Genomic DNA, 26,792 nt, shown 5'->3' with positions numbered 1-26,792 from the left:
TATCACTTTTTCACTGTTAGGCATTTGAGGGCACATATTAGTGGTAATTTGTATGGCCTTTTTCAGTAATACAAACCAGTCATGCTCTTTTGACAACATAATCTGAAGTTCAGTCTTTTCAGAGGTGCATTTGTATTCCTTGGATTTGGCTTGTTGGATTTAGAAAGAGAAGGTAAAAAAGACAGAATCTCACCTCAAAGTCTAAACATTTTGGAAAATGCAACCAAAATTACTCAGTTTTCCTCCAGTATTCAATAATTATGAAGCTCTCTGTGGTAATATATTTTCATTTCAGATGATCACAATTTTAACTTATTTTGTGATTGATACATACCCAAAACAAGCCTGGAAGTCATTTCACTTCCATTCCATCCTTTCACTGTTTTGTTTACAGAAATTCTATCCGGCAGCGCTCCCAGTCTCAACTCTCCAACTTGGTACCTGAGCCTCCATTCGCTGTTATGGAGATGCTCAATCCTTTTGAAGAAGACAGAAAGGTAAGGCCCATAACTATTGGTTGGAAAATTAAAGATAGAATTAACTCCATCCTCTAGACTGTGAGCTCATTTTGGGTAGGGACTGTCACTCTTTACTGCTGTATTGTACTTTCCCAAGCACTTAGTACAGCGCTCTGCACACAGTAAGCGCTTAATAAATACAATTGAATGAATGAACTTGTGATATATTTATAGGATTCAGGAACATTAGTAGACTATGCTTTTTTTCTGAAAAACAGAACACGAAACTGGTTTTATTGTTGGAAGCCCCTTCTGAGCTTTTTTTTCCTCTTTTACAGTTTTTCTGATTCTTTTGTCATACCAATTCTGAACAACATATTCATATGTTATTTAAATCATAGCACAGGCCAAGTGAAGAGGCGGGAAGGGGTAAAAAGGAGCTTATGCATATGAAGAAAGATATATTGATAGATATGGAGGGACAGAAAACAGTTATCTGAACACCAACTAATCTTTCAATAAACTGGAAGATCAACCAGCTTTCACAAAAAACTATTTGAGTAAAAGCAGTGACAGTTAGAAGGGTCCAGAAGGTGACCCACTATTGCTATTACCAATTCATCTTCAACTGTAGTGCTTGCAAGCATTTGACATTTTCTATGAGAAACCGAAAACAGGCTTCCTTTTTGTACAAGAAAATTGCATTGAAAAGAAATACAAAAATTCTTTCGAATAAAATTCCAAGGAAAATGGACCACAAAAACTATACTTCATTCCTTCACAATAATAATAATAGTTGTGATAAGCTTCTTGTTGGCAGGCATGTCTTTCAACTCTGTTACATTGTATGTCCATGTGCTCAGTACAGTGCTCTGCACACAATACGTGCTCAATAAATACCATTGATTGATTGATTAAACACTTATTGTGTGCCAAGCACTGTACCGAGCACTGGGTTATAGTCAAGAAATAATAATATTTGTTAAGCACTTACTATGTGACGAGCACTGTTCTAAGTGCTGGGATAGATGCAAGGCAATCAGGTTGGACCCAATCTTTGTCCCACATGGGGCTCACAGTCCCAATCCCCATTTTACAGATGAGGTAATTGAGCTTAAGACTCTCATCCTGCTCTGTTAACTCAGGTAGCAGTCTGGCCTAAGACGTTGTTTGTCATTCAGATGCCACCCCAATCCCTCTTAGGATGGAATGATGGAGTCCAGGGAATCCCACCTTTGAGTTAGAAAGGCCCAACCCAGTATAGCCTACAGCTGTGGACAAGCTCAGAGCGGGGCTTACTCCTCTTGTCAAAAAATGGTCCTGTAATATCGGGCAGGGCAAATCAGGTTGGACACAGATCCTGTCGACATGAGGCTCTCGGTCCAAGATGGGTGTAGAACAGTTATGCAGTCCCTATTTTACTGATGAAGAAACTGAGGCTCAGAGAAGTCAAGTCACTTGCCCAAGATCACACAACAAGCATGTAATAGAGCTGGGAATAGGACTCAGGTCCTCTGACCCCCAGGCCTATGTACTATCCATTAGGCCTCATTGCTTTCCCCTGGAGCCATCACCTGGGTGTCTCCTCCTTGGTCTCTATGATGAAACCGAGAGTCCTAGCTCTAGGAAGAACTAGCTCCTCAGGAAGAGCTAGAAGAAAGAAATTATCCTCTCAGTAAAGTCAAAGTACTAATTGAAAACAAATATTTCCACTCATGTTCAACCTTCATGGGTTTTTACTTTCCTCAGCTATTAAAATAGTTGGCATATTTTTTCTCGTTTCACACCTAAAAAGTTTAAAATATGTGGATTGTTCAGTTCTCACACTCCTCTTAATGCCATGTTGGGATTTTCCATACATCTCTAGCCATTGACTTTATTCATCTTTCTCCTCTGACCAGCTTTATCTGAGAATCTAGAAACTTGGTTTTTTTTTCCAGGATTGCTCAAAGTGTGCTTATTTGTTGTACAGCTCCATTTACCTTTTTCCTTTCTACTGTCATCTTTGGTGCCTCAGGTGAAAGAAGCACATATCAATGATCCAGGCTCTAATGATCAATTTGTGGTTTCCCCAGGCTCTTGGCTACTATCCTCCACTTTACTCTGGCTCCTTGCATGTGGCCATTTTCCTGTTCACTCTCAGCTCCTGTGGAGAGTAGCAGAGTAATTTAAAATATAACAAAACTCACATCAATCAATCTGTTCCTCATTAGCAGCTTTGGTAAAATAAAATTTGACAGAAAAGGGGGATAAAATGATGGGCTCAAATGAGACTTTTGGGTTTTCTAGGGTTTTCAATTATCTATATTATCTTGTTTTTCCCTGACCCTTGGCTTGAATAATTCACACACACTCACATCTTCTCAAATGCTTTTAGCACCTGAATGCAAATTGATTCTTCTAATAAAATGGCTTTGTAAGCCTAGGTTTTCAGAATAACCTTTGCAATGCCTGAGATAACCTGCTGCTAATAAGCTCTGCAAATAAAAAGAGGCTAAAGCAGGAAAAGAAGGTGAAAATGAGAAAGTCCTTACTAATAGAGCTTAGTGTGTCAGGAAAAAGTTTCCCCCTCCGCCTTCCAAGAAAATATGGAAAATCCATTTTTCTGGGGTAATTCACTGAGAGAGACTTCTCCACCTCTCCTTCCCCTGTGTCTTCTACAGGGTCTGATTCACTGCTTGGTTTGGGTACAGGGTTCTTTATTGTATCTTTGGGTTCAATCACATGACCACTCTGAATCATGGAATTCACTTCAATCCACAAATCAGTCCTGAGTGGTGACCCAATCTGTATTGAAAACAGAGGGATATACTTCTCTTAAATCTTTTTACAGCATTCTCTCCTATAAGCTAAATATTTCCAGAACCTCAGTTCCCCCTCAAGAAACATTGCCAGTGAAGTAAAAAGAATGCCTGCCAGTGATACTCTCTGGGGCACCCAGAGAGACATATAATGGCTCTTGCTACTCACCTTTAGGAAACCAAATCATATCATGTTGCAGTTTTGAGGAGATTGGGGGGCAAATGTGACAATGATAGTGCTTAGAGAAGGAGCTAACAAGCTTCTTATAAGCTTGTCTATTTTAACGATGTAATCTGTCTCCCCTTTCCCCCTCCCCCCTTCCTCCCAAGGACACCACTTTCCAAGAAGAAGAGATTGAGCCAGCACACGTAACCAGAATTTTGAAATACAATGCTCCGGAATGGCCTTACATGTTGGCAGGTTCTTTGGGTGCATCTGTCAATGGGGCTGTCACTCCCCTCTACGCTCTGCTATTCAGCCAAATTCTTGGGGTAAGAAATTGCTCATTTAATACTCTCACATTAGACACAATCAGCTGATAACCTGTTTTATCTGGAGAGATTGTACAGATCACGAGGGAGATACCTTTTTTTGTTGTCTTCCTCTTTTTTTCATTTAATCCACATTTCTATAGCAGAAGACTATCCTTGAGCTCCTCCCTCTCTTTCGGGAGAATAGTTACCTGGCACCTACGTAATGATCAGATCTATTCAGGAAATCACCACAGTAAATTAAGTGTAGAGACATGTTTGATATTTTTATTATAATAATAGTAACAATAACTGTGGTATTTAAGTGCTATGTTCCATGCACTGTACTAAGTGCTGGGGTGGATAAAAGCAAATCAGGTTGGACACAGTCCCTGCTCCACATGAGGCTCACAATCTTAATCCCCATTTTACAGAAGAGATAACTGAGACACAGAGAAGTGAAGTACAGAGCCTAAAGTCACCCTGCAGATAAGTGGCAGAGTGGGGATTAGAACCCAGATCTTTCTGACTCCCAGGCCTGTGCTCTATCCACTAGGCCACACTGCTTCCCTAAACATCTTCTTTATAACCATACTGAAGTAGGCAGTGAAGTGTGCAGGTTCGCTAACAGAAAATGCTCTCAGTATCCCTTTGTGGCAATTTTGTTTCCTATAAAAATTGATAGGTTGCAAAATATGACTCAAATTCATGTTGTCAATACACGTTGCATTTTCATTATGCTCTGTGGTAGTGGGTTAAAAAAAAGAATAGAATGGATCAGTAAAATCTCCAGATTCTTCTTGTTTCCAGTGGTTTCAATCTTTTCTGCCCGTAAACTTTCACAACTGCCAAGGTTGACCTAATTGAAATCAAATTGTTTTATATCACAGTCTAAATCACCTTTTAAATGACTAGTTGTTTGGTATGACCTCCCGGTCCAACATGAATTGTATGACCTACTGGATGTGAATAGATAGTCACTGGTAATGCTACCATACAGTCTTTAGTGGGGAAGCAGAGGAAGAAGAGAATGCAGTCTCACCACACACAGCACAGAGGGATGTTCTCACAGTACATATTTGGGGTCGTGCCTGGGGTGGACAGAGATTAGGGCAGAATACACCCATTTCTATAATTCTGGTATTAACACAGCCAGTACTGCCCAACATCCCATAGCATCTCAGCCTGGCTTGAGAAGTTTACCTGGGGAGAAGCAGAGCAGATGTCAGGCAGAGACACGGATAGAGAGACACACACCGAGAGACGGGGTTGGCTTTCACTAGTCAAGCTGATGGTGATGATGACGGATGATGGACATATTGTACAATTAAGACTTGATCGGCTTTTGGGAAAGTACTTAGAGCTTTTGAGAAGGCATTTGATATTAATTTTCTCCATATCCCATGCAGCAATTGGTGGAAACCTTTGCCCAAGTATTTCCATCATCGTCATCATCCCTACTAATACCGATTGAGATTGTAAGGCAGAGTTAAAAATTCAGCCTGGATCTACTGTCTGTCGGCCTTCTAAGTGAACAGTGCTTTTCCAACTTGGTTAATGCAGTGATCTGAGCCCCGACGGCCCATCCAGTTCCCTGCCTCTCCCTTCCTTGGCGTCTTACTGAGTGCAGAGCACCTTACTAAGTTAAAAGTATTATTTCTTTTTGTATCCGTGCTCTTGCTCTAGCATTGTAACTTTCTGTGTTGTTTAGGGCTTTGTAAGCAAGTAGGCCCATTTATACAAATGACTGTACTAATCTTTTCTGTTTTAGAAGGTAAGCCCGTAGAGAGAAAGGACCAGGCTTGTTTAAGTTGTCATAACACCTAGCATAGGTGCCATATATTCAAAGGGGCTTGGACTTAATATATATGAGTTGCTGGTGATATTATCTAGTCGGTATACATAGAATCTATGACTCTAAAGTATGATCATTGAAACGGAACCTGGGAAAATATGCATACACCATTATATCTTAAAAAAATTGATTAGAGGTTTATCTGTGCTGTTAAAGTAAAGCCACTACCAACTTAATGAGCATTAAATAAAGCTATAGTCCTTATGCATCATCACCACTTTCCCAAGAGCTACTGAGGAGCTACAAGCCCACAAAAATTGGTGTCCAGGCAAAATTAGCTGCAACTCTTTACCACTGGTTTGATAACTTGCTCTGCTTGATCATTTTCTCTTTCCAGCATAAAAAATTAAAGTTAGTATGAAAGTAAATTAAGCTTTTAGCCATTATTCAGCAATCAGTGATATGAAAGTAGAAGTATTTAACGTAGAGTGAAAAAGAAAACACATTTTATATATTGCAAAGTTACATGGCTTTACATTTACAATTAACTCCCTGCTCATTATTTTTCAAAGACCTTTTCACTTCTTAATGAAGAAGAGCAGAGATCCCAGATTGATGCTCTCTGCTTGTTCTTCGTTATCATTGGGGGCATATCATTCTTCACCCAATTTGTGCAGGTAATTGGAATTTTATTAAATAAAATAAATTGGCAATAATTCTTCCTTTCTTTGTATTGATGAGTCACTAGAATAATTGCCTTCGTGTGCTCTAGGGATACACATTTGCTAAATCTGGAGAGCTGCTCACAAAAAGGCTACGTAGAATTGGTTTCAGGACCATGTTAGGGCAAGACATTGGCTGGTTTGATGACATGAAAAACAGCCCCGGAGCACTAACGACAAGACTTGCCACAGATGCATCCCAAGTCCAAGGGGTAAGCTTGGTACCAGTGGAAAACCTTGGCTGTTTCAAGGTTTGGTTGATTGGATTATCATGCTTAAGGGGCTGGAGTCTTCTACAGTTATATTTCCTCAGCTAGCCATATGCAAATACTATACTGCATTTCTGGGGAAGAACCAGTGTCTAATGTTTTCTTTGACACTGATTCTCTGCTGGTTGTTTGAAAAGAACATTCTAGACCTAATGGGGGAAAAGGTTCTCTGTGTTTCCCACTGTGATGAGTGCACTCAGCAAGTCAGATTCTTCAAGTGTGTATGCTTCCCCCGGAAGGAAATTATATAGTGGGCCCTTCGTATTTGAAGAAGACATCACTGACGGTGAAGTTCTAGTGTAGCTGTGGCTGAAAAGGTCAATGAGGAATTCACAGTTCAGGACACTTTGAACACACAAAAAGTTATCCCTTGTTGTGTTGTGGTGTTTTTTGGCTCTAGCACCTGGCACTGTTCTTCTTTTGCCTCCTTGTCTCTCCATGTAAAGTTTTCTTCAAAGAGCCACTCCCTTCTGGATGGCTGTCAGTGTGACATGAAGGTCAGTCCTTAGCAGTTGATGCCCAGTTTTCATCTAGGATGGAGGATGGTTTGAGGCTTTGTTTTACTGTGTGTTTAGATCACTTCCTCTACCCTCTCAGCTTTTGGTTTCCCAATTTCAGCTCTCCATATGGCAGCTGTTTGGATATCCTGCTGTTGCTCATTCTCCTCACATGGCTCACCCAGCACAGCTGTATAAAGATGAGCATAGGGAAGTAACCTGGGCACTTTGGAAAGCCATGTTTAAGGCATCCATCAATAGTTCATAGTCCTCTCTAAGGCTTCCACATGGGCCCAATTTACTGTTGGAAATAATGATGTTCCACTGTGATCACCAGCAATCACCTCAGGCTCAGCCAGGGAGAAGGAGAGAAGGGTTTAAACAGAAGCTCTAATGTCTCAGAAGAACTGTTTTTTTGGGAAGCAGTGTGGAAAGAACACAGATCTAGGAGTTAGAAGACCTAGGTTCTAGCTCAGCTCCACCACTTGCTGTGTTGATCTTGTGCATGTTGCTTAATTTATATATGCCTCAATTTCCTCAACTGTTAAGTGGAGATAGAATACCAATTCTTCCTCTCCTCTAATCTGTGAGCCACATGTGGGAACGGGACTGTGCCTTACCTGATAATCCTGTATCTACCCCAGCACTTAACATGCACAGTGAGTTCTTCATGAATACTACAATCGCTGTTCTTATTGTTGACCAGATTCCTTTAAGACTCTCTCTCCTGGGATTTAGTCCAACTCTGGGTCTTCCACCTGAGGGATCTCAAACACATGTTTGTATTGAATTGTTTTCAGGTCATTAGGTCTCAGTGAAAAATGGAGAGAATAATAATAGTAATCGTGGCAATTGTTAAATACTATATATCAAGAACTGTACTAAGCATTGGTGTAAGTACAAGTTAATCAGCTCAAACACAGTCTAAGAGGGAAGGAGAACTGATATTTAATCCCCATTTTCCCATTGAAGAAACTGAGGCACAGAGTAATTAAGTGAGAGAATGATCTTTTGTCTGGCTTTTGTTTTAAGGCTACTGGAGCTCAGCTGGGAATGATCATCAGCTCCATCAGCAACATTGGGGTGTCCCTGATCATCGCTTTCTGCTTCAGCTGGAAACTCAGTCTAGTGGTATTATGCTTCATGCCCTTCTTAGCCTTGTCAGGGGCTATCCAGGCTAAACTGCTAACAGGATTTGCCATTGAAGATAAGAAAGCTTTGGAAATTTCTGGACAGGTGATTATTCTCTTTGGACTATTTCAAATTACTCAGATGGAAGCCAGTCAGATAGTTCCATATACGTGCCTTGCAGGTAACTTCAGGAAGTCTGTCAACTCACAGTTCTATTTACCAGCCCATAAAATTTTCACTGGTCCTTTATTCAGTCGTACAGCCAGGTTATAACTCCTTTTCCTGCCACCATCCTCCTGGCCCTTGCTGCCCTTGCCTTAAGGTCTCAACCCTCATTTCCCGACTCTCACTGGGGTGATCAATGGTTTGGAGTGAGATAACCAGAATTCCTACCCCTTTGCCTCAATTTCTCCTTTTCCTCCTCCAGATCACCAACGAAGCCATCAGTAATATCCGAACTGTAGCTGGGATGGGAAAGGAGATCCAGTTCATTGAAAAATACGAGAAGGAACTGGAGAAACCATTCAGGACAGCTCTCCGGAAAGCAAATATTTATGGACTCTGCTTTGGCTTTTCCCAGTGTATAGTGTTTATAGCCAATTCTGCCTCTTACAAGTATGGAGGTTATTTAGTTCTTAATGAAGAACTCCACTTCAGCTATGTATTCAGGTAAATATTCACTTCAAATCTGCTGGAGGGCAGCTTTCCATTCCATCTCTTTTTTCAGGGAAAATGTCTACCAACTCTGCTATATTGAACTCTTTTAAATGCTTAGTACAGTGCTTCACAAACAGTAAGTGCTCAGTAAATGTGATTGGGCACTGGAGAGGCCTAATAGAAAGAGCACAAAAATGGACAATCAGAGGCCTGAATTCTAATCCTAACTCTGCCACTTGCTTGCTGCATGTCCTTGGGCACATCACTTAACCTCTCTGTTGCTGTTTCCTCATCTATAGAATGGATCCTAAATACTTGTTCTCCCTCCCAGCTAGATTTTGAGCCTCAAGTGGGACAGGGACTTTGTCTGTGATTATATTTTATCTAATCCAGAACTTTGAACAGTGCTTGGCACATAGTAAGCACTTAACAAATGCCTCACATTATTAATGGTGAAACCAGACTGTCCACGCATTATCATATCATCTTATTTGTTGAGCACCTACCATAGACAGAGCACTGTCCTAGGTGCTTGGGAGCATTTACTAGCAGTAGAAGACCCTGCCCTTGGTCCAAGTTCAACATATTTTCTGAATGTGTTGCTTAGTTACAAGGGACGGTTTCCAGCTTCCCCCTTGGATTGCGGTCAGAAAAGGAATGAATTACTCTGGCTTCTAACTTGTGAGCAGAATATATGCAGCTTTGACTCTGTGCTGTTAAGGACCCAAAGAGTGACATCAGTCCCTTCAGTTCACTTACTCGTTTTGGCTAGCTTATGTTGTCAGAATTAGAAAGGGTTCCTGTGAAAATGAGAGTCCATCTGGATTCAGTGCAATGGTTGCATGTGTGGGCACAGGGCCACAGCACCAGACCAAGTGGGTATTATGATGAGTTTTTATTAATTCACATTATGGGTTAATTTGCTGTTCAGGGATCGAGGAGGAAAACTTGAGAGAGAATGAAGAGCCAAAAGGGAGCACTGGGGAAAGCAGTGGGACCTAGTGGATAGAGCACAGGCCTGGGAGTCAGAAGGACCTGGGTTCTAATTCTGACTCCTCCATTTGTATGCTGTGCGACCTTGGGCAAGGCACTTAACTTCTCTGTGCCTCACTTACCTCATATGTAAAATGGGGATTAAAACTGAGCCCCATGTGGCTCATTGTGTCCAAGCTAATTAGGTTGTATCTATCCCAGCACTTGTATAATGCATGACACAGAGTAAGCGCTCAACAGATACCATAAAAAAAAATCATTTCCACAGCCCTCTATCCCTTATTTCTTTTTTAAAGTCAATCCCTGGGTAGATTCAGCTGCTTGGTTCCTATCCCCATCTGCTCCTCCTTCCCCCTCACCGCCCCCCCCAATCAGGTCCTTATTCTCCTTCCTCCCAAGAAATCCTTCTGCTTGCCTATCATTTGGGGTTTAAAACCTATTGACCTACAACTCTCTGTCACCACCATTCCTACTAATGAGGTTTGTACAGTAAGATAAATATACCAAGGTAACTTTGTGTTTGCTCTCTTACTGGATATTGATTGTCTTCTTGACCTGAAAAGCAGTAGATGAGGAGAAAGGCATGGTGGGCGGACTACTGGAAGGCTTGGTGAACCTTCTTTGGGGTATTCACGTATGAGGGTCTAGGACGGGATGCCAGTGGCCTGGCTTGTTTGGTTTTTTCCCCGCAACATAATAGCTGCCTGCTTGATTATAGGGTAATCTCCTCCGTGGTGACCAGTGGAACTGCTCTGGGGAAAGCCTCCTCTTATACTCCGAATTACGCCAAAGCCAAAATATCAGCTGCACGTTTTTTTGAACTGATGGACCGGCATCCCCGGATCAGTACTTACGGCAACGAGGGAGAAAAGTGGGTAAGAATAGGGGTGGGGTGCCCCTTAATCTGACCCCTCAGCTCCAGGAGAAAAACCATAATTCTTTCTCTGAGTCAAGGGCTGAGCCAGGATCCATTGTATGAGGACATCCGAATACCAGCTCCCTTGGGAATTAAAGTGTATTTCTATTTGTGGTGGTAAAGTCAGTTGTATTTTGAGATTGTAGAACAGGGGAATGGGCGGCACCAGAAGGAGTTCCTTGGACAGTGTGGGGTCTGTTGGACCCTCCGCCCCCCACCTTCCCCACCCCAGGGTAGCTCTCCTCCTGGAGAATCCTAGCTCAGGCAGAAATGGTCTGCTGAAGCTGATCTGGACAAAAACTCAGAATTATGTTCATCTTCCTCCTCCCAAATCTGATTGAGGTTCCTCTCCCTTCATGCTTTAGCACCGCTGAACTTTCCAGGGTACCTCTTTGGTATATTTTAGTTCATATCCAAATATTTCACTAATGAGTTGGGATTTTCAGTTCTCTCTCTCATTCTAAGAAAGTTTCAATTTGCTGGAAGAGTTGGTACTTGACCCAAATCCTATGTGAGCACAATGACCTAATCAATGGTATTTATTGAGTGCTTACCGTGTGCAGAACGCTGAACTAAGTGCTTGGGAGAGTACAGTGCAATAGAATTGGTAGACACGATCCCTGCCCACAGCCAATTGGTGCTTTCTGATCTTGGTGAGTAATTCCTTGGGATCACCAGAAGCTCAAAATGAGTGAGGGTGGAGGGGCAGTAACCCTTTGCTCCAGGTTCTCTGGGGCCTGACCAAAGTATAAACTTTGTGTGAAGCCCAGATGGGAGAGTGAGGAAACAGACCACAGTCCCTGGTCCCTGGGCAACCAAGCGATTCACAGGGAAAGTAACTCACCTGTCCTTCACTCGAGACTGAGTTAAGTCCTCAGAAGAAGATCAAGAACTGAATGAGTGAGTCAGCTTTCCAACTCCTTGCCTTTCTGGATTGGTCTGGGAGTTGTGGACAGACCCTTCTAGACCGGGCCTGCTTTTTGCTTTTAGAACCGCAGAGGTCTACATTCTGACCTACTCTTGCATCCTAAGTGGGAAGGTAGTCTTCTTCCACAGTCAGATTCCGGCTGCCCTCATATTCATTTTTGACATCCAGAGCTCTATAAATCCATTTCCAAATCACTGTAAGTCTGTTGTGGTCAATCTGGAATCACATGGAAAGTCAGAATCCCTTGAATTCGCTTTGGGGGAAGAGATGTGGAAGTCTGTTCTCACTCTTTCTCAGGCCTTCCACGAGGGTCCAGGGTCAGGACCAAGAAGATGCTTTTCAAAGGACATGGAGAAAGATGTTAGGAAATAACCCTAATCTGGGATGGGGCTGAATAGGTTCCTGTTTTTTTCTCTAGCCAATTCTTCCTTTTTTCTGTCCTAGGTCCTCTAAGAGGGAAAGAGAAAGAGTTCAGTATACCTCTTCTGAATACTGAACTACAGATTCCTTCTGGGTCTTTGCTTCTCAGATTCTCGTAGGAACAGGACTAACACTTGATTCTCCCATCCGCAGGACAACTTCAAGGGAAAAGTTGACTTTGTTAACTGCACCTTTACCTACCCTTCTCGCCCTGATGTGCAAGTTCTGAATGGGCTCACTGTTTCTGTTGAGTCTGGACAGACTCTTGCATTTGTTGGAAGCAGCGGCTGTGGAAAAAGTACCAGCATTCAGCTCCTGGAGCGTTTCTATGATCCTGATCAAGGGAAAGTGGTAAGCGACTCACAGTCAGTCTCAGCAGAATCTCTGCAGTCCCTCTAAATTGTAAGCTCGTTGTGGGCAGAGAATGTGTCTGTTACACTGTTATATTGTACTCTCCCAAACGCGTAGGACAGAGCTTTGCACACAGTAAGCACACAATAAATTGACCGACTGAAAAATACGATTGATTGACTCCTAGGGCTTCCTCTGAATCTAAGACTGGCTAAACTGGTTCCTGGTTTCCTGGCTTGTACCCTTTTTCTCTCAGCCCCCCGCCCCTGGCAAATTATTTCCCTTAATCGTAATTGTTAGGGGAGCTGATCTTAGCTCAGCAGCCTCACACCTCCTGTTTTTCCCTGCTCCAGATGGTTTTCTGACAGCTGCCTTCTGTAATGCAAACTGGGCCCCCTGCAAACCTGTAAGCCTCTGTGAAGAAACATTAACTTATTTGTAAATGGAGCAGAAAGTGCAGTCCAAACGTGATTTTTTTTTAACGGGGCAGCAGTGGGGAAGGAAGCCGTGAGAGGTAGCATGGGACAGGGAGAGAACGGAGTGCATGGAAGCAGATGGAGTTGGCCTCAGTTCTGAGAGGCTTGGTTTAAGTCAAGCAAGACCAGTTTACTGTAAACTAGCAACAGAACAGATGTGAAATTCACAAATGAGGCATGTCTGACTTTCATGCTCTGATTTTTTGTTGTTGTTGTTGCTTTCTTGTTATTTAAGGAAGCTTGTTTGTTTTGGGGGAGCTTCGGTGGTGGCTTACCCAGAGAATCAATTTGAAAAGAGCAGAGGCAATTCAATCCATCAATCATTTATTGACCACTTACTGTGGGTAGAGCACAGTACTAAGCATTAGGGAGAGTACAGTGTAACAATACAACAGAGTTGGTACACACTTTCCCTGCCCGCAACTAGCTCAGAGTTTATGGCTTAGAGCATTGGCACAGAGAGTTCAGGCTTTTCACAAGAGGGTTAAACATGAGACACAGACGTTTCCCAGCATATATCTTAGGCACCATAAAGCCAAGTGTGCTTTATGAGGAATTGAGCAAAGAGAAACTTATCGTTGGCAAAAAGTGACTGAGAAGAGAGCCTCTTCCCTGTGGACCAGCTGATGTTTTTGTTCCTATGTAGAAAGGAATTGCAGTATAGAAGGCCTTTGCAGCTCTGGCCTTTAAGCATTTTAGACTTGTGAAAAAATTAATTGGTTCAGTCCTTCAGTTTCTTCCTGGTAATGAGAGGGGTGATGAAGAAGTGGCTTTTAATTCACTCAGGCCTTTAGGAAGCCATTGAGCTCATTACTACTCCATTGTTGCACAGCATAGTACAGTAATTCGTGCTGAGAAGCCTTTCCTTACCTAGAAGAGCAGGTTGTAGAATTTTTCAAGGGAGCAGAGTTGAAACTTGGGCAGGGATGAGGTCTCAGCTCCCTGACTCCAGGAAGAGGGTTTACAGGCTTGCCTAGTCTCAAGCAGAGATTTTATTGCTTACAGTCCAGAGTGGATAGACCATAGGGCCTGGGCGTCAGAGGACCTGGGTTCTAGTCCCAGCTCTGCCACTTGCCTGCTTTGGGGCCTTGGGCAAGTCATATCACAGTTACCTCACCCATAAAATGAGGATTAAGACAATGAACCCCAAGTGGGATTTGAATCTACCCTAGCACTTAGAACAATGCCTGGCACATAGTAAGTGCTTAACAAATACCAAAAAAAAGAAGAAAAAACAGGGGGAAGCAGACATTAAAATGGACCATGACTATCTACAAAGGTGTAATAGGACCCTTCAGAGGAATTCCCACTCGTAGTACAATGCAGGTAGACAACCTCTCTCTGAGACAATTCAAAATATGACTTGGGAGGAGAGGGAGGAAAGTAGCTGTATTGAGGGATTGTTAGCAGCTTGCTGCCACTACCTGGTTCAACAACCAATGGTCCTGGTGTCCACAAGGAACTTCCCAAAGGTCTTCTGCCCCTTCTCGTACTTCTACTTTTAACCATCTGTAATGTAATAGGGACCCCAGAAAATCTTCAACCAGCAAATACCAGCTAATTCTCTTCACATCACCAGTTGCCAGTTATCCAGTCAATTAACCAGTGGTATTTATTGAGCAGTAATAATAATAATAATGTTGGTATTTGTTAAGCGCTTACTATGTGCAGAGCACTGTTCTAAACGCTGGGGTAGACACAGGGAAATCAGGTTGTCCCATGTGGGGCTCACAGTCTTCATCCCCATTTTACAGATGAGGGAACTGAGGCACAGAGAAGTTAAGTGACTTGCCCACAGTCACACAGCTGACAAATGGCAGAGCTGGGATTCGAACTCATGACCTCTAACTCCAAAGCCCGTGCTCTTTCCACTGAGCCACGCTGCTTCAAGTACTGCTTCAAGCAGTACTATATGCTGAGCCCTGCCCACAAGAAGCTTACAGACTAGAGGGAGACAGGCATTAAAATAAAATACAGTTGGCTATCCATGTAAGTGTTATGGGGCTGGAGGAGGGGTGAATCAAAGAGCTTAAGGAGAACAGACTCTCCCTCCCCTGATCCAAAACCCCAGAGTGGGAGATGGAGCCAGGAGTTCTCACCCACTGGAAGCTCCACCCATTCCTGGCTCACTCCAGCTCTGCTCTGCTGCTTTGGAGAATGCCACAAGGTATCCGGGCCCCATAATCTACCCAGGTTAAGTCATTGCCTATCTTCCTGACCCCTACTGAATCTCAGTTAGATCCTTTCCTTTTGAGTACGCACAGTTTGTTTTTTTTAATGGTATTTGTTAAGTGCATATTTTGAGCCAGGCACTGTTCTGAGTGCTGGAGTAGATAATCAGGCTGGACACGGTCCCTGAACCACATTGGGCTCACAGTCTTAATCTCTATTTTACAGATGAGCTAACTGAGGCACAGAGAAGTGAAGTGACTTACCCAAGGTCACACAGCAGATGAGTGGCATTGCCGGGACTAGAACCCAGATCCTTCTGACTCCCAGGCCCATGCTCTATCCACTAGGCCATACTACTTCTCTACCAGTTACCCCTGGAAACTTTTAGAGTTGATTTGCTTATTTTTAGCAGAGAAGCAGCGTAGCCTAGTGGAAAAATTGTGGGACTGGAAGACAGATGACCTGGGTTCTAATCCCATCTCTGCCATTTTTCTGCCCCGTGACCTAAAGCAATTCACTTAACTTCTCTGTGCCTCAGTTTCCTCAACTGAAAAGTGGGGATTCAATATCTGTTCTCCCTCTACTTAAACTGTGAGGCCTATGTAGTAGGGAAGCAGCGTGGCTCAGTGGAAAGAGCCTGGGCTTCGGAGTCGGAGGTCATGAGTTCGACTCCCAGCTCTGCCACTTGTCAGCTGTGTGACTGTGGGCAAGTCACTTAACTTCTCTGTGCCTCAGTTACCTCATCTGTAAAATGGGAATTAACTGTGAGCCTCACGAGGGACAACCTGATTACCCTGTATCTACCCCAGCGCTTAGAACAGTTATCTGCACATAGTAAGCGCTTAATAAATACCAACATTATTACAGGGACACTGTCCTGGTGAAGTTGTATGTACCCCGGCGCTTAGAACGTTGCTTGACATATAGTAAGTGCTTAACAAATTCCATCTAAAAATGTCTGCTACAGGCTTACAGGAGCACATCTTCATCTTCAGTTTCTCTTCATTGTATCTTTTTAAAATGGATCGTATCGATTCCCGATACTTATTGGGCACATACTTTGTGTACTAAGTGCTTGGGAGAGTACAATACAAAAACATTGGTAGACATGATCTCTGCCCTCTAGGAGCTGTCAGTCTAGTTGGGGAGACAGATAAAATAAATTGCATCAAGTGAAGCAACTGAGTAGAAGAATATGCACATAATAAAGAGCAACATCTGATTATAAAGCAAGATATTCCAGCAGGTTAGTTTATGTTAACATTGAGTTGGATGCTTTTGTCTTATTACAATATAAGCCTGGGAAAGGGGAGAAACTTAAAAATACAGTTCTTTGCTGAGGTGGATTCAGAAATTGGCAATTTAGATGTTGGATTTTTAGGGATATAGGTTTATACCTACATAGGTATATAAGTATATGTAAGTATATACCTACTTAGGTATATACTTAGAAGACAATCTATTTGCAATTCTTCAGTAATTCAAGATCAGAGAGAATGAGAAAATCAGGTGGTTTATTTGAGTATTGGAATTTGCATGTCAGGAAGAATTCTGGGAAACACCACTTTTTTTTGTCATTTTTTTGGCAGGTAATAGATGGGCACGACAGCAAACATGTGAATATCCAGTTCCTTCGATCGAAAATTGGAATCGTATCTCAGGAGCCTGTGCTATTCAGCTGTAGCATTGCTGACAACATCAGATATGGGGACAATACCCAAGAGGTCCCAATGGAAAGAGTTATCGATGCAGCAAAGCAGGCTCAGCTGCACGATTTTGTCATGTCCCTCCCTGATGTGAGTACCCAGTGGGTGAGAGGTCGACTGTGGTCTGGTAGGTTTTCATCAGACCCAGAGCTCCATTTCAGGAGAGGCAAGCGGGTGAAGGAGAGCGGCCTGAATAGCTACCATTGTGGCTGGGCTTCCTGGGGCCTCTTAAGCTTCAGGATATCTGCAAGCATTAGCTCTCATGCCCCCCTAAGCTCCCCAGAAACAATTAGTGGGACTCACTGATGTCCTCTGTGCTGAGAGTAGTCATGGCAGAGAAGGCACCATTGGTGTGCTACCCTTGCCTGCTCTCCTGGGAGCTGGGCAGCTGCCACTGAATGGCAGAAACTTCTGGAAAGCAGCCTGCATTTGTGGCAAGGCAGCAGCAGGAGAGGGGTGGCCTCGGCAGCTTTTCTCCACTCTGAAGCTGCTGCTGCCCTTCCTGAAAAAGACAACTTGGTCGCTGTGTGTGTGTATATGTGTGTCTGTGTGTTTGACTATCATCCCTGCATCCTTATCATTCTATTTCTCTCTTTTTTCTTCCATCTCTCTCTCCCCTGCGGGGCTTGATTAGTGATACAAAGGGACCTGTTTTCCCTTACTTTCCTCAAGAGCAGGGAACAACACAAATTATCCAACTCACAAGTAAACAACATTGGTAGAATCATGGCGTATCTGCAGCCTTAAGGAATTTATGGTCTACTGTGCTTTTTTTTTTTCAGAAATATGACACAAACGTGGGGACTCAGGGGTCCCAGCTCTCTCGGGGTCAAAAACAACGTATTGCAATAGCTCGGGCCATTGTCCGAGATCCTAAAATTTTACTCCTGGATGAAGCAACTTCTGCCTTAGATACAGAGAGTGAAAAAGTAAGTATTGAGGATTTTGGGACACTCATAGCCATTTTTCAAGTCCTTCTGTTTAGGACTATACTTCATTTCAAAGAAACTCTGCTTCATGGCAGTCCACTACTGAAAACAAGGGTGTTTGGGGTTCTGCAAAAAAAAATAATTTTTAAATGGAAAAAATAACTTTTAAAAGGTAGATGATTGGAAACCACATCAGAATTCAAGATGTCCACGTGAAACCATTTTATTATCCTGGCCTAGCAGGTAGTATAAATGGGGAAGACTGGAAATCGGGAAGTCTAACTGTACTTTTGACCTTGTGTCAAGTCACTTAACTTCTCTGTAACTCTATCTTCATCTTTCAAAAAGGGATTGTTTAACATATTTTGACATTTTCAATGAAAGGTTTCAAGGCAAATATTCATAACTAGCATCATCATTGCTCTCTACTGAGCGTTCTCTGTTTTGAAACCATGAGGTTTTGTAGAGCCAAAGCAGATGGGAAGAAAAAAACACAAGAGAGGAGAAGATAATTCAAGGGAAGATAACTGAATATGCCTCCTTCTTCTCCTCCTCCTTGCCCAACTTCCCCCCATCAACTCTTTAAGAATCACTGCGATTAATGTGAGAACCTCAGTGGTCATTCTAGTTGATACTGTTCAGTGTTGATATTGTTGGAGATACATTATTTGGCATTACTATTCCAGTAATCCTCAGGTATCTGCTTAGTGTCACTTGAGGGAATTGTCAGGGCCGTAGTAATGAGGGTGGTGATTCACTGTATCCACCCTTATGGTAGCCACGGTAGTTTCCCGGATTGAGCGCTGGGACATTCACTCATCGTTATCGAGAAACCTTAATTTCACCCCTGTTGCTCAGTACGTGGGGATCCTGAGCTTAAAACTCTCCATCTTTGGTTTACAGACGGTACAAACCGCGTTGGATAAAGCCAGAGAGGGGAGGACCTGCATCGTCATTGCACATCGTCTCTCTACCATCCAGTCCTCCGATATCATAGCCGTCATGTCCCAAGGGATGGTGATTGAACAGGGGACTCACAATGAGCTTATGGATATGCAAGGAGCATATTACCAACTGGTCACTTCAGGAGCACCCATTAGTTGATTTTTCTTCTGGAACTTCAGGCCCTCGTGAAAGAGGTGCTCCCTTGGAAATGCTATACAGTTGCTGCAAAAATGATGATGATCCCATGCGGTTTACTAGGAAGTAAACCATTGTTCCATTTTTTCAGCTATTTTCATGGATTTGGATCAAGTCTGATATTGGAATTGCTTTCTAGGGTCATGGAGCTCGAAGGGGCAGAGCTAGGGATAGCCAAGTGAAGGGAGAGAATAAGAACATGCCCTGGTCCCGTAGATAAAGTCCTAAGAAATATGAGATCTTGAACCATTACTGAGTGTGTTTCCTCCCTGCAGGGGATCCAGCCTTTACCTCAACTCCTTTGAAACACTGTTGGTGGCCAAGGATGACACAGGGGTGGAGGTTGTGAATTCAAAAACATCAAAATCCTCTGGAATTTCCTTACTCAATTTTCTTCTGCTGCTAGAATGCACAAGCGATATTCTCCACCTCAAGCAGTCTCTTCCCTTATCCCGGCAAACTCCTCTTTTTCAGGAGAATTCTGATCAGCAGGGAAGAAAAATTTGATCTCATTTCTTCTCCTTGATATGCTCCACAAAGAAGCTGTGTGTTTGGCCCACTGGTCTCCTTTAACATTTCTCCCTGGTTGGCAGACAGGCAGGGTACAAAAATGGGTTGAGGAGGAGAGGAATCATCTGCTTTTGACCAATCCTTTCTTTCCCACTGGACCGACCTGCCCCCTGAGATCCCATCCCAAGACTCAACCAGAGTACACAGGTTTGGGGAGAGCATGGACCTCCAAATGGACCTTCAGCATCTGCAGAGAAATGTCTTCGGGCTAAACTGGGAAATTCACAAAGATTTTGTAGATCCTGATGCCAATCTGAATGGAAGATAGTCCACAAGGCAACCTCAAATTCCAAGACACAAATGAATTTGTTTGGCCATTCTTTGGCTATCCTCATTTCGTGTCACTCAGAGCTCTCGACTCTTAGTATATTTACACCAGGTCTTTTCTGGGTAAAATCATTTATAAATCTGTGTAATGGCTGTGCTCCCACTGAATCCAGATAATTGAAGCTCCCAGCCTGCACAGTAGTCTCTGACAGCAAATTAGGTATATTCGGAGGAGGTAGGGTTGTCTTAGATAATTAAGAGGGTCTCTTTAGGAAGTTTGAGTAAGGACAAACCCACAGTTACTCTGCTGGCCCTGGTGATTGGATACATATCTTCAAATGCTTAATTGACTGTTATGGAATATTGTTGCAATACCAGGAGTTTGCTGTTTATCTCACCTTCTAGTTAGGACTATGAAATAGAATCTAAAAACCCACTGTATTTTTGAAATTAGGAGGAGTTTCTTAAGTCACCAACTGTGGCAAATCTCTGGGAGGACCACTTCTCAAATTAACTACATAACCTGATGGCCCTCCCTGAAGGCAGGGTGGACTCTCTGCAGGTCGGTGTTATGCCTTCTTTGTTGAGGCCTTGATGCATTCCTCTGTTCCGGTCTGGCCTATTACCCACTCAGCAGTGACTAGAATTCTAACCAGTTCTGCTACCTAGCATCAAGAGTGAAAGCAGCAGTCCCGAGGGTTCTGTCCTACTGCAGGATAGCTCCCCCGGGTTTCCCAGTCTCTTTATGACTTGCTCCTTGACTCTGACCAAAAACCAAAACTCCAGCACCAAGCCCACAAGGATTCTATAATGGCAGCGGTTCAGAGTGTTCAGTTTTCCCCATTGCAGAATTTGAATTTTAGGAATGCAAGTAAGGAAGTTAAGGTAAGAAATCATGAAATTGTTGATGCTGTCTCTCTCACTGTTACTGAGCGTTTGATTCTGCGCTTCCAAAAATATTTTAGAGTTTTAAAGATTGTTATATTAATTTTTCCAATGAATATGTCTCTCCTCAAGGATTTTCCCACTAAAATAGTGAGTTATTTCATAAAGACCCATTTTATGAAAATGAACTACAAAAACTTAAAACCAACTCCAAAGCCAATTCCGATTTTTTTCACAGGGTGTTCAGCTAAATGTCCAATTAATTTAAATGAACAGACCGTAAATAAAGCACTGCTCGTGAACAACAACTAATTAGTGGTAGCCAGAATAGTAATGTGCTCATTAGCAAGTTGGGTAGCATCATAAGGCTCATAATATGTCATCAGTGGGCTGTACATGACGGGCATATAACATTACTGATGTGACTAGTCAACCCCCTAAATCAGAGTAAGTGCAATAAATACAATGAAAAGAAAAAAACTCAGCCATCTGGTGAAGCGGCTGCTTCCTTCTGAGAGAAGATTGTGAAGTTGAGGGTAACTGCCAGAACCAACCAGATATCCTGAAGAACCCTAGGATAACTGGAGGGAGGAAGAAAATGTTTCTCCATAGGGCCACCATCCAAATATACTGTTATTTTGAAAGTCTGAGGAAACAAAAATGTCTTTGTTGTCCTTTCAAATGGAAGAACTGTCTGATCCCCAAATCAATATAAAGCTGGCTTTGGCTCCTTCATGAAAGTATGGGGGAGGTGGGAGGGGGGAGGGCCAGGTAAAAATCAATAAGAAATCAAAATATTGTTTATATTTTGAACAAAGAGGCCAGGGGTTTGAAATGGGAGTAAGCAAGGAATTATGCTCTCAGGTATAGACAACATATCTTCATGAGAAGTCAGTTTATTAATAAAAAAAAATGCAATATGGGTATAGAAGCTTCTATTTTGACATTTACATGACCTTCAGTGTTTTCACAGGGGATCCTCTCAAAAGCAAAGACTTCACAGTTCAATTGGGAGATATTCCTGCCATTCGTGCCTTTCCTAGGATTTTCCAATGGATTCCCTTATGCCCAATTGTAGGATTCCCCAGTCTGATGTGGAGGAAGTCTAAATTTATTTGCCTTTCCCCAGGCAGAGAGCTAGCCTCAACCCTACCTGGAGCTCTGTGGGGCTGAGACAGAGCTGGGGATTGTGCAGGCTGGCTGTGAGTGTCAGCTTGGGTCCATTCATTCAGTTGTATTTATTGAGCACTTAGCGTGTGCAAAGCACTGAACTGAGGGCTTGGTCAAGGCCCAGAATAACTGCACTGCTCTTGGCCATGGGTGTGACCAACTCTGTCCACTTTTATATGATGTTTCAGAGGTTCCCTGCCCCTTTCTTTTCTCTTCATTACTCTTCAGTCCTGAAGCTGTAGTCCCTCTATTAAGGTACGGGGTTGCAACTATGTGTTTTTTGTCTTGTGGACGGGTTCTTGACCATGGACACTGCTGCTGTGAGGTTTGGATTTGTTTTTGACTAGGATGGGTGGTGTGAGTGCCACTTCTCTGTAATAGACGGGCCGCAGAAGTGTTGTGGGTCAAAGATGAAATAATCTGGCCATGAGGACCAGGACAGGATTTTAATTGGGAGCTTCTCCTTTCCCCTCTCTGGCCTCCCAAGTGTAACAGGAGAGGACAAAATGGAGGGGAGAGATTTGAATTATCTGGTACTCCTGTCACAGAACAGACATCTGGTGCATTTGGGCTCTTAAGTGGTTTCTAATGTACATGCTCTAGTCCCCAAATTTAATGTTCTGGCATTTTCAAAAGCTACTGTTCCACAGAGGTTGAGGGTTGCCATTTGAGCTTCTGGGCTCACCCGTAAGCACCAATGATTCTGCCTATAGAAGCCTAGGCATTTTAGAACTGGTTCTGGGCACAATCATCCTGACTGATCAAGCATGGCACCACCTCCGATGAAAGAACAATGTAGGGAGAAGTAAGAATTAGTGAACGCAGCTCTATTCCTCGCCTCCTGCTGAACCATCATGACCCACCACTCCAGCTTTGCAGGGAAATAAGAAGGGTGGGGAAGAGCAGGCTACTCTGCACCAGGTGATTTTTAGTTTGTATTGGAAATGAAAAATTGCCTCTTTGTAGAAACCTGAATCATGTATTCTGCACTCCAGTCCAACTAGTACTATTCCTAAGAGCAAAAGCATTGCCAGTTCAGGACCTAGCTGGTGGTCCATCGAGCTCAGAACCACATCTATGGCAGTGGCCACAAGGTGCTTGGAAGAACAGTGAGATGATAATAGGGGTATTTGTTAAGTGCTTACTATGTGCCAACAACTCTTCTGAGCGCTGGTGTAGATACAAGTCCCACATGGGGCTCACATTTGAGGTAGGAGTGAGAACAGGTTTTGAATCCCCATTTTGTAGATGAGGAAACTGAGACACAGAGATGTTAAGTGACTTGTTCAAGATCACCCAGCAGGTAAAGTGGTGGAGCTGGGATTAGAACCCAGCTCCTCTGACTCTGAGGTCCACATTCTTTCCCCTAGGCTACGCTGCTTCATGAGGTGGCTGCCTCTTTGACACCCCCTGCCCCAATTCAAAAGGTTCCAATTTTGCAGCTATGGAAACAGACCCATGAAGAAAGCAGGGTATAGAAAAGATGCTCCTTTTCATTTCTCAGTGTAGAAATGTCTGATAGTGGGTTATTGCTTTAAAACATTATGGATTTATCTGAGAGTACCACTGTTATTACTGTGGCAAACATTCTGAATCTCATGTTTGTTCTGCTTTGAAAATAGAGAAAAACAAGGCGGGGGGGGGGGGGGCCAATGGAGCACCAGAGAAAGGGATGGAAGAGGCTCTCTCAAAGGCCAGTATTGTGTTCTATCCCAGGGTGTCAAAGTTTTCAAAATCTATTCAATTTGATAGCTACTCAAATTCCATTTCTCCAAGAATTCCTCTGAAAACCAAAATCAGAAGGGAATGGAAAGAAGAGAGTTAAAAAGGCACTGCTGATTTCCAGTAAACCAGCTTTCTGATTTCCTTAAAGCTCTTTGCCCTTGGTCCATCTCCTATTTTCCTGTCAGCTTTAGCACATTACTGCTACTATTTGCCTAGAGGATGCTGATTCCACACCTCATGAAGCAGCCTGGCTAATGGATGGAACATAGACCGAGAAGTCAGAGGACCAAGGTTCTAATCCCCACTCCACCCCTTGCCTGCTGAGTAACCTTGGGCTTACTTTGTGCTAAGTACTGTTTGAAGCGCTTGGAGGAGTACACTACAGTTGAGTTGGTAGACCTGATCCCTGCAGACAGAGCTTACAGTCTAGAGGGAGTCACTTAACTTTTATTTGCTTCAGTTTTCTCATCTTTATGTGGGGATGAAACACCTGTTTTTTCTTCCACTCAGACTATCTTGTATCTAGCCTAGCACTTAGTACAAGTGCTTGGCATTTAATGTGTTTAACAAATGCCACTTAGTACTAGTATTATGTCCTAATGCAACTGTGTACCCCACCCCACCATGGTAACATTCTGGCCCAGATGAAAAGTATCAACTATATGCTAATCTGGTAAGCATAGGAAATAGTATAATAGTGAAAGTGGAAACTCTGTAAACACGAGGTTGCTTTATCACATGCCCCATTTAAAAAGAAAGCAGAAAGGAGGGGTTGGGTTTGAGGCTGAAGTGAGGCAGATGATGTATACTTAGTGGGGAATGCACAAAGGATACAAGCAGGTGGAGATATAACCATCTAAAAACCTCAAGCTATGAGTACGCATATACTCCTAGTCAGAAATGCATGAGAAAATAGAGGATACCTTGGATGCCTAATCTGAAGTTCTAAATTGTTAGGCCTAGAAAATAAACCTGAAGGTCCCTGGTCAGAATACTAAAACCTCAGAACTGTTGTCCAAACTTGGAGAAACCTAGGGATTCTTACTTTACAGGGGAAGACCATCAGAGTTCTTCATGAACACGCGTAGACCACTACTACTACCAAGCTGCTCATGAACAAGCCACACCAGGTAAGTTAAAGCATCTCTTACTTGGTCCAAAACACCCATGAGTGCTTTTGAGTCACACAGTAGAAATTAGTTCAGTACCACTTAGAAGAATTATTGTTTGACCTTTTGTGCCTCTGAAGTGATCTGATAATTCCCCATGGACACATGCTAGTGTGATTTACCAGGATGATCTCACTCTTCATTCTCTTTTGCCCTGGCAGCCTTTTCCGAGCATGCTGTTTTTTTAAATAGGAAAAAAGTTTCCGGTTTTTGGAAGAGATTAGGCTGTCATCCATTGTCTGGCACTGTCCTTCAGTAAAATATCCCCAGTAAAATACTTATGGATCTAGTTTTCCTGGTACTCAACTATACTTACTGGTTGTATTTAGACACCGTGGGGAGAAAATCCCCTCCCTTTCAGAACTGTAAGGGGTATTTAGTGCCATACAGGACCATATGCACATTTGAGACAGCAATGCACTGAACAGCTCATCATGACCAGGGAATGTGTCTGCTTCACTGTTATACTCTCCCATGTGCTTAGTACAGTGCTCTGCACACAGTAAACAAATAAGATTAATTGATTGATTGAATGGTTCCCATGGTGTCTGAAAGGGTTTAAACTCCTCCCAAAATTCCTGATGCCACTGGGAGAATTGAGTTCATTGTTTCTGGAAAAATCTAAAATATTTTCAAATTTGTAACAAATGATAATTATTGGGTTCACAGTAACCTATATAAACTTAGTTAACCTCATTTTCAGGCCTCTTATCCAGCCAGCTCCATATTGCCATAAGAAATGAAAGCCAATTCATTCGAGTCATTACTGATCTCTACCAAAGGCAGTCATTAGTATCTCAAAGTGAATTATAAACTGTGTTTTAGATGGCAGAGCTGACTCTTGGTAACTTGCAGTTCTATGAGTATAAATTTGTATTTGGCTAAACTGGTATATTTTTCAGTAAGATTTTCATGATATAGTTCTTTGGAAGGAATGTGTTCTAGAAATCCAAGTTGCTGTTATTAGAATACATTTGAAATTAGATTTAGCACTTACTATCTATCCTACAGCATTTCAGCTTGATTGGGTGTGAAGGAATAAATAGGAGTTTAAATTAGCCTGTGGTGAGTAAATGTAATACATTCCCAGATCTGCAATAAATTAAGAGCCTTATCAGGCCACTTTAGCTTGCAGTAAGAATATTTTATCCATTTGCCGTGGGTACAGATTTGTAGTGGTGCCAACTATACATTTATGCTCTCGCACCCACCCATAGCACTTCTGAATTTACCGATTTACATGCCCTACAATTTAAGCACTTTCTCATCTACATATCCATTTTTCGCATTTTCGTGCTGTACGGTGTGTGTGTGTGTGTGTGTGTGTGTGTGTGTGTGTGTGTGTGTATGTCCCCTCTGTATTGTAAACTCCTTTGTCTATCTTCTAACTCCACTGAGCTCTCTCAAGTGCTTAATACAGTGCTGGCCCACACACTTCACGCAAATGCTATTGTTTGAGTGATCATGTTGTTTTGGTCTAGGCAGAGGGTTTTCTCAATTCAAGGTTCTGCAGGGAAAAGAGATTCTACATTCTTCCTGGTACTTGGTTCCAGATTCATTTCTACTTGAGATTTATGTCCAATTGGATAAGAATTCAAGTACCATGCCTGGGTTTTCTTCTGCTGACATTGTAGACATTGGGAATATTTGCTTTTGGAAAGTCCAGGTTATGGAATTTTGGGTCAGTGCAGGAAATTCTCACTTTATTAATTAGAAAATATTTTTGTTTGGGCATAGCCCCTCTGTGCTGTTGTAAGGAAGGAAGTTGTAGAAGGCTACCTCCCTCCCCTTATCAGGAGGAGGATTTGGCTGGAAGAGTAGCAGGCTCTGCTAGGAGGATATGGGAATTGGAAAGACAAATTGCCTCAGGCCAGGTGGACCAATCTAGAGAAGCAGGATGGCATAGTGGATAGAACATGGGCCTGGGAGTCAGAAGATCGAGGGTTCTAATCCTGGTTCCGCCACTTGTCTGCTGTATGACCTTGGGCAAATCACTTAACTTCTCTGCGCCTCAGTTACCTCATCTGTAGAATGGAGATTGAAACTATGAGCCCCAAGTGGGACAGAGACTGTGTCCAACCTGATTTGTATCCACCCCAGTGCTTGGTGCAGTGCCTGGCACATAGTAAAGCACTTAACAAATTCCAGAATTATTATTATCATTTTTATTATTA

General features: G+C 42.7%; 1 protein-coding gene across 3 annotated transcripts in view; it reads left to right on the top strand.

The window, feature by feature from the left end:
- ABCB11 (ATP binding cassette subfamily B member 11) overlaps nt 1-21,476 on the top strand; it is a 63,716-nt gene extending 42,240 nt beyond the window's left edge. For 2 of the 3 annotated variants that reach the window (XM_007671196.3, XM_039913098.1), the window contains 11 exons: nt 395-497; nt 3,590-3,751; nt 6,098-6,202; nt 6,298-6,459; nt 8,046-8,249; nt 8,572-8,813; nt 10,513-10,669; nt 12,212-12,409; nt 16,647-16,853; nt 17,546-17,692; nt 18,596-21,476. In XM_007671196.3, the coding sequence (XP_007669386.2) occupies nt 395-497; nt 3,590-3,751; nt 6,098-6,202; nt 6,298-6,459; nt 8,046-8,249; nt 8,572-8,813; nt 10,513-10,669; nt 12,212-12,409; nt 16,647-16,853; nt 17,546-17,692; nt 18,596-18,796 (1,888 nt within the window). In that variant the 3' untranslated portion in view covers nt 18,797-21,476. The remainder of the gene's footprint in view (nt 1-394; nt 498-3,589; nt 3,752-6,097; nt 6,203-6,297; nt 6,460-8,045; nt 8,250-8,571; nt 8,814-10,512; nt 10,670-12,211; nt 12,410-16,646; nt 16,854-17,545; nt 17,693-18,595) is intronic. The other variant, XM_007671197.3, reaches the window with a different exon arrangement.
- The last annotated feature ends 5,316 nt before the right edge of the window (nt 21,477-26,792 follow it).

The sequence above is a fragment of the Ornithorhynchus anatinus genome, chromosome 9 (assembly GCF_004115215.2).
Source record: "Ornithorhynchus anatinus isolate Pmale09 chromosome 9, mOrnAna1.pri.v4, whole genome shotgun sequence".
In the NCBI taxonomy this organism is placed as follows: Eukaryota; Metazoa; Chordata; class Mammalia; order Monotremata; family Ornithorhynchidae; genus Ornithorhynchus; species Ornithorhynchus anatinus.
Note: the sequence above shows the minus strand (reverse complement) of the source record. Positions and strands in the feature narration are given on the sequence as shown.